We start from the raw sequence: 14,229 nt of genomic DNA on the forward strand, positions 1-14,229 counted from the left end.
AATGTTCTTGTGAAATAGTAAAGCCTTGGCCGACATTTTTCATTCGTTTTGCTTTAGAACCAATTATTTGTAAATTATATCTCTAAGAACTATATCTTACGTATATACGATACATTCCGATACGATATATAATATAGATAGAGTGATGCCAATTAAAACTAAATGTACTTATATATATGACCTTAAAGTACATAAGTATGTAATTTATAACCTCATTATACCTTTCCGCTAAAATATAATATTGTATTATATTTTATGTCGTTTAATTTCTTCAATCTGCAATTATACTCAATTGCGATACCTATAAAATAAACGACCTTTTTTAAACATGACCTTTTAATTTACTCAAATAGTAAACAATATAGCTTCTGTCTTAGAAAACTACTCATGTGGCAAAATTGTGAACAAATCAATTAGGGTTGAAGGTAAACCGTATTTTTAAATTCAATAATGCTAATGCATGATTCTTTGTAAAACTTAATATATAGCGTAATACATAGGTTTCTTACAAGAAAAACAGTACTTATATATTTATTACATTAAAATGTTGTTCTATCTCACTCCATACAATGTTCGTCGAATTTCCTTTTTGTATACCTACGTGTGAATGTCTTATGAACTCACTAACTGTTTTTATGTAGAGCATTTCTTTTGCCGAAAGTTTCTTACATACACTTACTATTTTTCTTTAATTTCACATGAAATTATGCCATTAAACAACTTTTAAAAGTGAATATGAAAGGAAAAGGACTATTTACAATAACAAAATCATAGAAAGCGTTCACGCGCACGAGCCACGATTTCGATCACATACAAATTGAAAAACCGTTTGCATAACAATAACGGCTTACAAACGACCCGATTTGGTCTAACTGTTGACATATTGTTACCTTTGTATATATATATCCGTAACAATAACCGTGACTTCACTGAATGTCCAAAAAAATTGCAAAATCGTCAATCTATATAGAGATTTAGTGTCTACAAGAAGACCGTATTTAAATATAAATGTATGGTATCTTATTCTGGCGACAACGAGCAAACCACCGGGCTCAGTGGCGTGCCATGACTGAGGCCTATGTCCAGCAGTGGACAAATATAGGCTGATAATGATAATGATGATATGGTATCTTAGAACTGTTTAACTTATGAGTCGATATTCTTCATAATAATTTGACTCAAGAGTAGATTAGAGAACCTACCGTCAAAATAAATATCAATGCATGTACCTAATACTAGCTACTGTTGATAATAGCATATGGAACAAAATCTTAAGCCACTTAAGGGCTTGGTCTAGTAGTGCAAACAAATGCATCCTGTCATCCTATATGTAAATAATACAAATGTACTAAGGGAAAGTTGCTCCACTTAATTTTTAAAAATTAAATCATTCGTATAATTTAATATTCGTAATAAGTACAAAAATGACAATTTGAAACAATTTTCGTGAAAATTACACCGGGTGATTTTTTTTTATCAGTACACAAAATTTGCGAATACTTTCTATTGATATCTTCAACTTCATGTTTATATAACTGATCAACTTTTACAAAGAAATTTGGACGAAATATAAAAAAAATAAGCTTTCCATACAAAATGCATAACTCTATACATTTTTTTCGACCTAAGTTTCTTAGTGAAAGTTGTTCAGTTTAACTAATAAAACGGATAAACAAATTTTGTATTTAATAAAAAAAATGTAATGTTTGTGTTAAAAAATTATAAAATAGAAAAATACGCAAATGAAAACAAAAGATATTTATTTCTGACTAGCTTCCGCCCGCGACTCCGTCCGCGCGGATGTCAGTCTTCGCGTCTTCTACAGATTTATTATATTATGTATAATACATATATAGATTTATATTGATAAACCTCATAAATCTTTTGCTAGCATCCCGATGCTTTATCGGTTGCACTGGATTTATCTCTTTTTTTTCAATCGCTTGAATGATATAGGATGGATCCTTGATGGGCATCGAATGCTGAAGTCTCGAATCAATCAATTCTGACAGTAGGCAATTTATGTAGAATCCAATAATGGTCCATCATTTTATTTTGCCTAAACGTTACATACTTTTTTTATATATTCTATTTTATATATTCTATTTTTAACGAATGATTCACTCCAGTCCAAACAGCAAACACTTACTTCTGCTTCTGCAACGTTTAGTTGTCCCTGAATTTGGAAAAAATAGTCATGATTCTTATCTATGACAAAAGTGTTATTTTTTGCATTGTATTTCAAATATTAAATTTTTTTTTAACCGCATCTTCCGCATTCATGTCTTTTGCCGGAATTAGACATTTTAACTTCTACTAGTCCCATTTTCCCTTTTTGATATGGGAGTGTATAAAGTAAATTTTTTAGATATTTCTCGTTATACTTTTAAAAAGTTATTATTGTCATTTTGCTCATTAGGTAAAGTAATTTCGATATCAGTTTTAAGTTTTTTGATACCTGCAATAATAACGTCATAATCGCCTGCACATACTTATCGATTATACCCTGTATACAATCCACCATCCACATTCATAATGTTTTCCTGTCCTCCTCTCCTTTACGCTGTTCACCGATACATTTTAAATGAGTAAATCTGCTACCACTGAAGGATGTTTCATAGTGATCAGCAAATTTTCACCACTGTTGTCGATTATTTGTTTTTCATTTTTAATCAGCAATTGGGAATCATCAGTTTTGTTTTTTGCAGATTGGTGATGTACCCTAACAATACGTCGAAAAGGGAAAGCATCAACGAATTATCGTTTTCGTCCTCTTTTTTTATTCTTCGCGTCTCTGTTACTTCTGTTTGTTTAGTTCTCAACCCCACTGAATTTTGATGATGTGATGATAATCCATTCGTTTTAATATTGGTACTTAGAGTTGGTAGACTAAACTAGAAATGGTGGACTAAATTTGTCAGCGCGTCTGTAAGATCAGAATATAAAACCAACATCCTGTATTTAAGTTACAAAATTAATAATCAAACAACATGCCGCTACGTTGAAAATGACTAGAAGAAGAAATTAAAACACCTCGGATCAATTTTGGAGTAAACAAATCATTTTCCCCGTATGGGGATTTCCCCGGATGAACTTGGGAAGTTCAAGTTCTCAATACAAGTTTATATTATATTTCGTATTTCTCAAACGAAAAATAAACATTTTTGGAACTTCAAAAAAATTATATTATAAGAAAATTTATGAGCTTACTTTAGTTTTAAAGAAATATACATCCCTTTACTGACACCCCGTAAAATAAAGAAATTGTTGCCAATCACCTTTGCAATCTATTTGGTTTCATTAACTACAACATAACACGCGTATTTTTTTCGTTTATTTTCCATATCGAAATCAAATGTTTAAAAATACGAATATTTGCACAAAACTAAGATTAAAATAATCAATTAACAAAAATATTAAATTTAATGAAGTAGAGCAACTTTCACTTCGGTATGATGGAAAATCGAGCGTAGAGCACACGTCAGAACGCTCCGGCCCAAGGAGCGCGACTAAAGAAATTCGCTAGGATTTTTCCTTATTATTTTAAATATTTTTTTAATATTTAAAGAATTATCAAAATTCAAAAAAAAAAATTATTAAAGGATTAATACTCATTGGTCTTCAACCAACTCGAATAAATTAATGGAAAAAATAACTTTTAGCAGTATTTATCAATCGATTTTGTAAGGCAAAAAATGGGAAATTTAATGAATTTATAACGCTCTAATTAAGAAAATCATAAGTTTTTCGGCAATTGTATTCAGCAGTTTTTAATAACGACTATATAAGGATAATAATGCGCTGATCAGATTGTGTAAATTGTAATCGGTTGCAACGTAGTGAGTGCACAAACTTAGCTCGAAATGATTTTGGGGGAAAGAGACTTATCTTGAAGGCCTGATTAAGGTAACATAAAGTAACTTTATAAATGTGAAAAAATTCACGCGCATTGCGTATATAACACTAATTGATAAACAAGAAAAAAAAATTCAGTTTATCATTTCATTAGCCGGGAAAAAATTGTCAAATAACTTGTTGAAAACGCAATTTTGCTAGACTGCAGCCTTAATGTCATTCACATCTATATTCTATAAAAATCTTGTCCCAATTCGGTAAGACATCAATATGTATATTCTATTTAAATAAACATTTAACTACTTATAATTAATTTCGATTTCGACCTTCAAAGGCTGGAAACAAGATTAGAAAACAAAAGTGTTCAAATAATAAAAGTAAAGAATATATTGTAATAAGGAAATATATTTTTTATGATCTATAAACAATAAAAATTACAGTTTACATATTTAATCTAACATTGCATACATGCATGTCTTATTCTATACTTATGTAACAAAGTACTAAGTTTTAGAGTATACTCGTGATCTGGTTAATATCCTAGATCTCAACCTATATTTTACTGTAGCTAACGATTCCTGCCGATACTTCCTGGGCCCACTGTTAAGCTCAAACAACGTGCAAAAGTTTTCTATAGTTTATGCGTTATTCTGATACATAAACTACACCAGAATAAATCTCTATAAACTCCGATGAATAGTTTAGGCGTGATTGACTAAAACTGATCCTGGATACAACCATCCATCAAAACATTCGGATTTATAAAACAAGTAACACAAGTAGATATAAATGTTAATGCATATTGACCTCATAATCTGAACTTATTTAAAATCCTAATTTACCATACTCTACTGACTCTATTATACCACTAGATTAGTATTCAACGCGAGAAGGCGCGGCCTACTATAGACTATTTAGTAATATTAATTAAATATTATAAAGATGCAAAATATCATCCATCATCCAGCAATATTGTGACTAAACATCGCGCAATGACCTAAAGACATTTACAAGATGTGTAATGAATGTTTATATTTCGATAACTGAATATAATTATCACTTTGAAAACATTACACACTTATTAAAACTTTTCCACATTTATTTCAAAATTTAACAGGATAAATAAGTCAGGTATTATTTATTTATTATTACCTAAAAGACGCTCGTTCGCTAACTCTACTTAAGATAGAGTAAAATGTTAATTAAGATTTCATAAACTTATATTTAGTACGACATTGTCAGTTTTATTTGGATAAAGCAATAAATGAAATGCAATAATATTTTCTATGGTATGTACATTCTTAAATATTCTGAAATAGTCAGTAAAATAATTCAACATAACAAAATATATAAAGAGATGAATTAAATTTTCCTGCGATCAGTACATATCTATTCTAAATAAAAAATTAATCTAACATTTAAATATAACATTCATACAAAGAAAATTATAAAATTTTTAAGTGCAAGTTAACGTCCAAACTATACCTAACTAAAATTATGAAATTTTAAAATTTACAACAGTAATTTAAATCTATATTTACAGCAACCTCAGTTTATTAATACACATTAAACTACCACATTCCCGAAATAGACGTTAACGCTTGTTACTCAACATCAATTTCAATGTCTGACCGCTTGCAATAGAACAATTAACGTGCGTGTTTCAAAATACTTTGGCTAATTAATCGCATGAGAAAACCAAGGTGTTTTGCTGTGATTTTTCCCATAACTATCATTGTGCGACCATAGAACGAAAGTGACAAGAGAATTAATGGGATAAGCGAACTTAATTGGGTTTTGTTTAGCACGGCATTAGTAAAAGTGCCAAATAAACGTGAATTACAAGTATCCCTTTCTATGACTTCCATTGTTCTCAATGTCATTCAAAATTGTATCATTTTATTTTTTATAGCTCTAAAGTGCGAATTTTTCATTGTGTACATTTCTAATGGAGAAATTATGTCTCACCATAATACACTTTAAAGCCTCACTACAGTTAAACATACTTTTATTTTTAACGATTGCATTAAGAGGAAAGCTTACGAAGAAACGAATCGCATTTATGAGTTCGATCATAATAAAAATAAAAAACGAGTTTAGAAAATATCACGTCAATATCAAACAGCATTTCTATTTCGGCTTCGTTTGGTGTCAATATGGTTCAAGTTAACTCAGACAATCTTTAATAAACAAACATCAAACGTTGCATACATTTACATAAATAATAACAACTGAGACTTTTTGCACAGACGTTTTGTAAAAGAATGATTTGGTGAAATATAATTAAAACATCCAAACTTCGCTAGACAAATTACGCAAGAGCGAAAGAAAGTACATTGTTGACATGAGAAATTCGACTTGTCGCGTATTATGTTTGATGAAAAAATAATTAGAAACAAAAACTGCTTATTATTCGCAACTATAAACGTTTATTTTAAACTTTTATCGTATGCATATTAATTACAACTATCTAACTTATATAAGCCTTTCGTTTTTGTTCCTTGTACGATTCTTTAGGAGCGATTAATTATTAAATATTTAGTGAATATCGTAAATTAAATAAACCGATAAATTAAAATGCGAATTCCTTAAAAATACCAATCAATCAAATTGACTTATCATGCGTGATATACTAATAACAACATTTAACTTTCCCTGATCGATCTACCTATTAATTTATTTCCGCAGCCTTTGAACGTCACTTCATACTTCTTACAATCGAACGCTGATTTAATTCCATTCTCAATTGAAATTTTTTTTTTAAAAGAATACTGTTAACACATAAATTTTATAAAAAAATAAATAAACTTACAACTAACAATGTGACAGCTACGGAAAATTAAAAAAGAAAACACGTTCAAATTCCGAACAATTTCCAAGTATCTTTCCTTTCGTGTTCAAATTGTCTCACCTGTCAATATAACCAATGTGAACAGCGCGCCTGCGCTGAAGTACGTAAAAGAGCCCATAGCACACACAGTCACTTCACTCACTACCGCATCACGCGTTGTATCGCGGGAAGTCAGCGCACCACAGTGGCCGGTATATTACTTGCTCTGTGGTGGCCGGTCGCGCGGCTGTGCCTCGTTGGCTTGGTGGGGCGGACAAATGTCAGGGATAGTACTTTCAGGATGTTGTTCAGATCTTGAATGCTACGTTTTGTGGTATTGGAGTTACTTTTTGTAATGTTGTTAGGGTCCGTTCTTGCGGGTATAACATTGTAAGAGAGCTGGTTTCGGGGAAGTGGTATTTGGATGGAATAGAGAATTTTACGTTATTTACTAGTATGATTTAATATTTGCAACATACCTACTGAATAATGAACATAATTTCAATTTTTGAAAATTGTGTTGTTTATTTTTCGTAACCACACAAAATTTTTAAAGTATAATAAATATATTAGTATCCTAAGTATAAACGATCTTGTTTAAGATCTTATTTTTCTGTTATGGTAATATAAATAAAGTAAATATTATATTCCGTAATTCAACTTTTAAACGCACTCTGAAATCGTGGTTCATTCAATTGAAAGCATGAATACATATAACATTCCATTAAAGTACATATTGACATCAAGTGAAAATCTAAAAACAATATGTTTACTATTTAATGGTCACATTTATTATCTAAGTAAAAAAAATCTAATGTAACATAGCGCAAAACATGTACGCTCTATACAAACTAAGTAAAGAGACGCGTTGATGTTTTTTCTTAGGGCGATAACGTTCGTAAGCTTTACAAAACAGAAACGCGTAGATAGCATTTTATTTATAAGCTATATAACTCAGTTTGATTATACTGATTATAAATTTATTTTATTTCAAATTAAAGATGTACCTATAGCTTTTAATTGCTACTTGTAAATTAATTGTGTATTCAAAAATATGGTTTAATTTTTTGTTATTCAGCGCTCGTTTACTGTCGAACCATGTAGCCTTCTTATTCAGTAAAAGGAAAATAATTTATAAAATATTGTTTTCTTTCTTCTAATTATTCATCCCCTTAATAATTTTCGAACATCAATCAGTCATTTTCAAAAAACAAATTCCAAAAAATCCTTTACCTTTTCCTTCTGAAATATACATGCATAAACCAAAACATCGCTATTTCTACCAATGAACTTTCAGTGTATCCAGCATGAGCCCATAAAGTAAGCTAGTGTATTCAATAGCCATTTGTCACCATTAATCCTCTCACAGCATTCCACGAAGTGCAACCATTAAGATTTTTCACATGCCCGTTTAGTGCACACTGTATACACTTGATATTGGCGGTTTCTTTGAACCTGTGACGTATCTAATGTACTAGTACTATAAATTTATACTAGTAATAGTGTGTTATCTATGTGTACTATTAAATGGAGACTCATTGCATATGTAACTATTGAAATTATGTTATGTAATGGGTTACATGAATAGGGGCGATGTGAAAGGGCGTATATAATCACAAGTGCAATGCGATTTCTTATATCCTTAAGCTGTGGATAACAAAAAAATGGACGATTCTGATTGTGTCAATAATTATTTTTAAATATAAAGTAAGCTGAAAAAATCGTCGACTGATATTAATTAATTTATTCTTCATGGTATACAGTTAGGAAATACAAGAAGCCATTTTTTCCAAACAACCGATGATATTATAAGTTATTTCCCATTAAAAGCAACAATAACAAAGGTAAAACAAGCTCTATATTTTGTTATATTTATTCCAGATCAAACCAGGTAAAGCTGAGTCAAGCCGCTAGTATTATAATATGCTCCTAAACGCTACTAGACCGTCCCTAAAATGCAGCCTACAGTCGTGATATGTAATTATGCCGAAATATTTATTCTATGGGACGTCAAACTATAATCGTGAGCTGGATATCGTGTTTAATGATCTCGGATATAAACTAGTTTAATGTAACGTTATATATATTATATGTTTAATATGACCAAGAAGTGTATTTGACAAGGAATTATTAAAATAATGGATGCTATTATCGGATCGGTGTTGGAATATATTGTCTTAGATTTATACTATTTTATATTATTAGGTACATATATTGGATGAACTCTAAACGATGAATAAAAATAGTAACTTGTATTTATTTAGCAAAAAAAGATTTACTAACAAACACTTAATTAATGTGGATATAAATTGCAATCTCAACATATTTTAAGCACGCTCGCCTGGTCTCGAACCCCCGACTTTTCGTTTGAAGCCTTACCACTAGGCCACCAGTGCTTAATTGTAAATAAGTATATTATATAAGAAACAATACGAGGAAGTAGTAAAGGTAATAAAATGCACCTGATATGAAAGGTGCTTTTATAATAAATTGTTTATCCATAAGTAATTATTATATTGACTCTGTTGTTGTAGGTATTATTATCACAGACTCGTGTACATTATATTCTATATGTTTTTTATCATGGCATTAGGTATACTGAGTAACTGGGATGGTATAAGTATGAGAAGGAAGTTAGTACGAAGGTTTTCCTATATGTATAATGAAAAACATATACAGGGTGTCACACTTTCGGTATACTAAGCGCGAAGGGACTTGTAGTTTTGCATACACTGATCACGTAAAAAATACTCAAATAACAAAATTACGTGAAAAATTTTTCGCCAAATTTTTCCTTAAAATCCATGTATTCTTCTCTAGCTTCGCGCAGCCGGCATATATCGCTTTGCTAATGTGAGCATTTTGTCTATGAAAACATAATCTTAAACGATAGCTCACGTGCGGGTGGCCAAGTTGGGCGGGTTGCTTTTTAGGGGTGTACACATGGAATTTTAAGAAATCCTCTATTTGAAAAAAAAATGCGTCTGGAATTTTATAAGTATTTTTTACGTACTCAGCGTATGCAAAACTACAAGTCCCTTTGCGCTTAGTATACCGAAAGTGGGACACCCTGTATAATTAAAGCTCAAATTAATTCGGTTTATACATAAAATAAACTAATTTTATATAAATTTATAAAGAATAGAAAAAATTCGATCACGAGGCGGGACTTGAACCCGCATCCTTCGCGCCATTCCGGGGCGGATGCCTCACCAACTCAGCCACTCGTGACCCGCCCGAGTGATCGAATTTATTCTATTCTTTCAGTTTTATGTGTCTGAAGGGACACACCGTGCGCCATCTATTGAGATGATTAACAACCATTTCAACCAATATGAAGCACTTTTCAGTGAATACAATATTGTAACGATGGAACACGACCTTTTTTGTCGAATTTATATTTTTGGTTTTATGGCATTCAAATGCTTTATAAATATAAATTTATAAAGAATAGAAAAAATTCGATCACGAGGCGGGACTTGAACCCGCATCCTTCGCGCCATTCCGGGGCGGATGCCTCACCAACTCAGCCACTCGTGACCCGCCCGAGTGATCGAATTTATTCTATTCTTTCAGTTTTATGTGTCTGAAGGGACACACCGTGCGCCATCTATTGAGATGATTAACAACCATTTCAACCAATATGAAGCACTTTTCAGTGAATACAATATTGTAACGATGGAACACGACCTTTTTTGTCGAATTTATATTTTTGGTTTTATGGCATTCAAATGCTTTATAAATATAAATTTATAAAGAATAGAAAAAATTCGATCACGAGGCGGGACTTGAACCCGCATCCTTCGCGCCATTCCGGGGCGGATGCCTCACCAACTCAGCCACTCGTGACCCGCCCGAGTGATCGAATTTATTCTATTCTTTCAGTTTTATGTGTCTGAAGGGACACACCGTGCGCCATCTATTGAGATGATTAACAACCATTTCAACCAATATGAAGCACTTTTCAGTGAATACAATATTGTAACGATGGAACACGACCTTTTTTGTCGAATTTATATTTTTGGTTTTATGGCATTCAAATGCTTTATAAATATAAATTTATAAAGAATAGAAAAAATTCGATCACGAGGCGGGACTTGAACCCGCATCCTTCGCGCCATTCCGGGGCGGATGCCTCACCAACTCAGCCACTCGTGACCCGCCCGAGTGATCGAATTTATTCTATTCTTTCAGTTTTATGTGTCTGAAGGGACACACCAATCCAATAATCATCTCAATAGATGGCGCACGGTGTGTCCCTTCAGACACATAAAACTGAAAGAATAGAATAAATTCGATCACTCGGGCGGGTCACGAGTGGCTGAGTTGGTGAGGCATCCGCCCCGGAATGGCGCGAAGGATGCGGGTTCAAGTCCCGCCTCGTGATCGAATTTTTTCTATTCTTTATAAATTTATATTTATAAAGCATTTGAATGCCATAAAACCAAAAATATAAATTCGACAAAAAAGGTCGTGTTCCATCGTTACAATATTGTATTCACTGAAAAGTGCTTCATATTGGTTGAAATGGTTGTTAATCATCTCAATAGATGGCGCACGGTGTGTCCCTTCAGACACATAAAACTGAAAGAATAGAATAAATTCGATCACTCGGGCGGGTCACGAGTGGCTGAGTTGGTGAGGCATCCGCCCCGGAATGGCGCGAAGGATGCGGGTTCAAGTCCCGCCTCGTGATCGAATTTTTTCTATTCTTTATAAATTTATATTTATAAAGCATTTGAATGCCATAAAACCAAAAATATAAATTCGACAAAAAAGGTCGTGTTCCATCGTTACAATATTGTATTCACTGAAAAGTGCTTCATATTGGTTGAAATGGTTGTTAATCATCTCAATAGATGGCGCACGGTGTGTCCCTTCAGACACATAAAACTGAAAGAATAGAATAAATTCGATCACTCGGGCGGGTCACGAGTGGCTGAGTTGGTGAGGCATCCGCCCCGGAATGGCGCGAAGGATGCGGGTTCAAGTCCCGCCTCGTGATCGAATTTTCTCTATTCTTTATAAATTTATATTTATAAAGCATTTGAATGCCATAAAACCAAAAATATAAATTCGACAAAAAAGGTCGTGTTCCATCGTTACAATATTGTATTCACTGAAAAGTGCTTCATATTGGTTGAAATGGTTGTTAATCATCTCAATAGATGGCGCACGGTGTGTCCCTTCAGACACATAAAACTGAAAGAATAGAATAAATTCGATCACTCGGGCGGGTCACGAGTGGCTGAGTTGGTGAGGCATCCGCCCCGGAATGGCGCGAAGGATGCGGGTTCAAGTCCCGCCTCGTGATCGAATTTTTTCTATTCTTTATAAATTTATATTTATAAAGCATTTGAATGCCATAAAACCAAAAATATAAATTCGACAAAAAAGGTCGTGTTCCATCGTTACAATATTGTATTCACTGAAAAGTGCTTCATATTGGTTGAAATGGTTGTTAATCATCTCAATAGATGGCGCACGGTGTGTCCCTTCAGACACATAAAACTGAAAGAATAGAATAAATTCGATCACTCGGGCGGGTCACGAGTGGCTGAGTTGGTGAGGCATCCGCCCCGGAATGGCGCGAAGGATGCGGGTTCAAGTCCCGCCTCGTGATCGAATTTTTTCTATTCTTTATAAATTTATATTTATAAAGCATTTGAATGCCATAAAACCAAAAATATAAATTAAACTAATTTTAACAATAACAAAAGATAACTTTCGACTACACTAGTGACAAAACATATAATTAAAGTTCAAATTAATTCGGTATATAAATAATATAATAATAATAATATAATAATAATTGGATAGGCTTGTTCTGGGCATTCCTTTTCACCGCACACACTTCTATGGCGATTCCTTTGCGGTTACTGCCATTAAACTCTGGAATGCCTTGCCGATAAATATCAGACAAGCCCAAACGCTATCCACATTCAAAAGCCTTGTCAGGAATCATTACTTGAATCTTGCTTTTGACTCGGGATAGTATATTTTAGCTCATGATCTCTCTTTCGCTGTAATTTGCCTTTTTATACTATATTATTTTATATATATTATTTTATTTTATATTATGTAAATGTATTACGATATGTATTGTATGTATTTATTTTACTCATGGTATGTATATATAATTATAGGTATATACGTATGTATATATATATGATATCTATTATTATATCTATTTATTATTTATAGTATATTTATTAGTATTTTTTTTTCTATTAGTTTTATATTACATAATTATTGCGTATACTTTTTACCCACCTCCTTTTTTTCTATTATGTTATCCCATCATCAGTTGGTTGCCTGGAAGAAATCACTTATAAGTGATAAGGCCGCCATCTGTGCTGTGTCTTCTTTTAGTATAAGTTTTCTTTTTGTAATTTTTTTTTGTTGGCAGTACAATAAAGTATTTAAATAAAAATAAATAAATAAATATAATAATTACAAAGGAAATTAATTTCAATAATTACAAAGGATAACTTTCGAGTATACAAGTGTCGCAATAAGAATGCGAACAAGTGGTTTGAATAATTACTAATTAATGTAATGTTTACCCAATTTACGTTACAAACTACATTTTGCGCATATCTTCTAGTTCCACATAATTAAAAATGCAGTAGGAATGATAATAGTTCTAAAAAATTGTCCATTAGGCCTTTTATCAATTAATTCTAATTCATGTTAGTTGACTTATCCAATTCAGTGAGGATGTTTTAATTTCGATTATTCTTGTCATCTTACAATTTAAAGTAGCTATGTGATTTTCTAACTAATATTATGTCAGTTTATAATAGATAAATCTTCTTATATATAAAATTCTCGTGTCACAATGTTAGTCTGCATACTCCTCCGAAACGGGTGGACCGATTCTCATGAAATTTTCTGTGCATATCGGGTAAGTCTGAGAATCGGCCAACATCTATTTTTCATATGTACCACGGGCGAAGCCGGGGCGGGCCGCTAGTAAAATTATAATTATTGATAAATATTTTATTTCTTAAATGTCATTTTTTCAGACTTTGTCACAAAATAAACACAAAGTACATAGTTACTTTGTAGTTAACAGTTCATAAAAAATAATATATTTTTATGAAAATAAATATAAATACCACAATTATGTATTAATTGTATTAATTTTCCAGGAAATACTTCAGGTTTAGGACGTCAGTTCATGCTAGAAAAACCAATCAAGAATCGACATCCGTATTATACCACACCTCAAAATCACTTAAGAAACGAACACAACTTAGTATGCTATAGTGTATATTGTTAAATAGATGAATACATTATATGTAGATCACATTTCACACCACGTACAACGTACATAGAATTTGCGAAGTGCATCAATGCACATTACATAATGTTCCAAAAGAAGTGGGCCACATACTTTCTATTTGGGCCACTCTGACACACATTATATCCGATAATCAACACCTGCCAATCTGATACGTTATTTGCTTTGTTATATAACTGTAGCGTGTTATTGTATTGTAATTACATTAGAAAAGTTAATTATATTGATCAATTATAGC

The 14,229-nt window shown here is 32.1% G+C and overlaps 1 protein-coding gene across 4 annotated transcripts in view; it reads right to left on the reverse strand.

Moving 5' to 3' along the window:
- Positions 1-6,925, reverse strand: part of Cda5 (Chitin deacetylase-like 5) — a 79,020-nt gene extending 72,095 nt beyond the window's left edge. For all 4 annotated transcript variants that reach the window (XM_090102557.1, XM_090102555.1, XM_090102556.1 and 1 more), the window contains exon 1: positions 6,767-6,925. In XM_090102557.1, the coding sequence (XP_089958683.1) occupies positions 6,767-6,824 (58 nt within the window). In that variant the 5' untranslated portion in view covers positions 6,825-6,925. The remainder of the gene's footprint in view (positions 1-6,766) is intronic.
- Between the last annotated feature and the right edge of the window lie 7,304 nt (positions 6,926-14,229).

The sequence above is a fragment of the Colias eurytheme genome, chromosome 6 (genome assembly GCF_061535395.1).
Source record: "Colias eurytheme isolate Ceu_HAF_F1 chromosome 6, ilColEury1 Martin Lab GWU primary, whole genome shotgun sequence".
NCBI classification, from domain to species: Eukaryota; Metazoa; Arthropoda; class Insecta; order Lepidoptera; family Pieridae; genus Colias; species Colias eurytheme.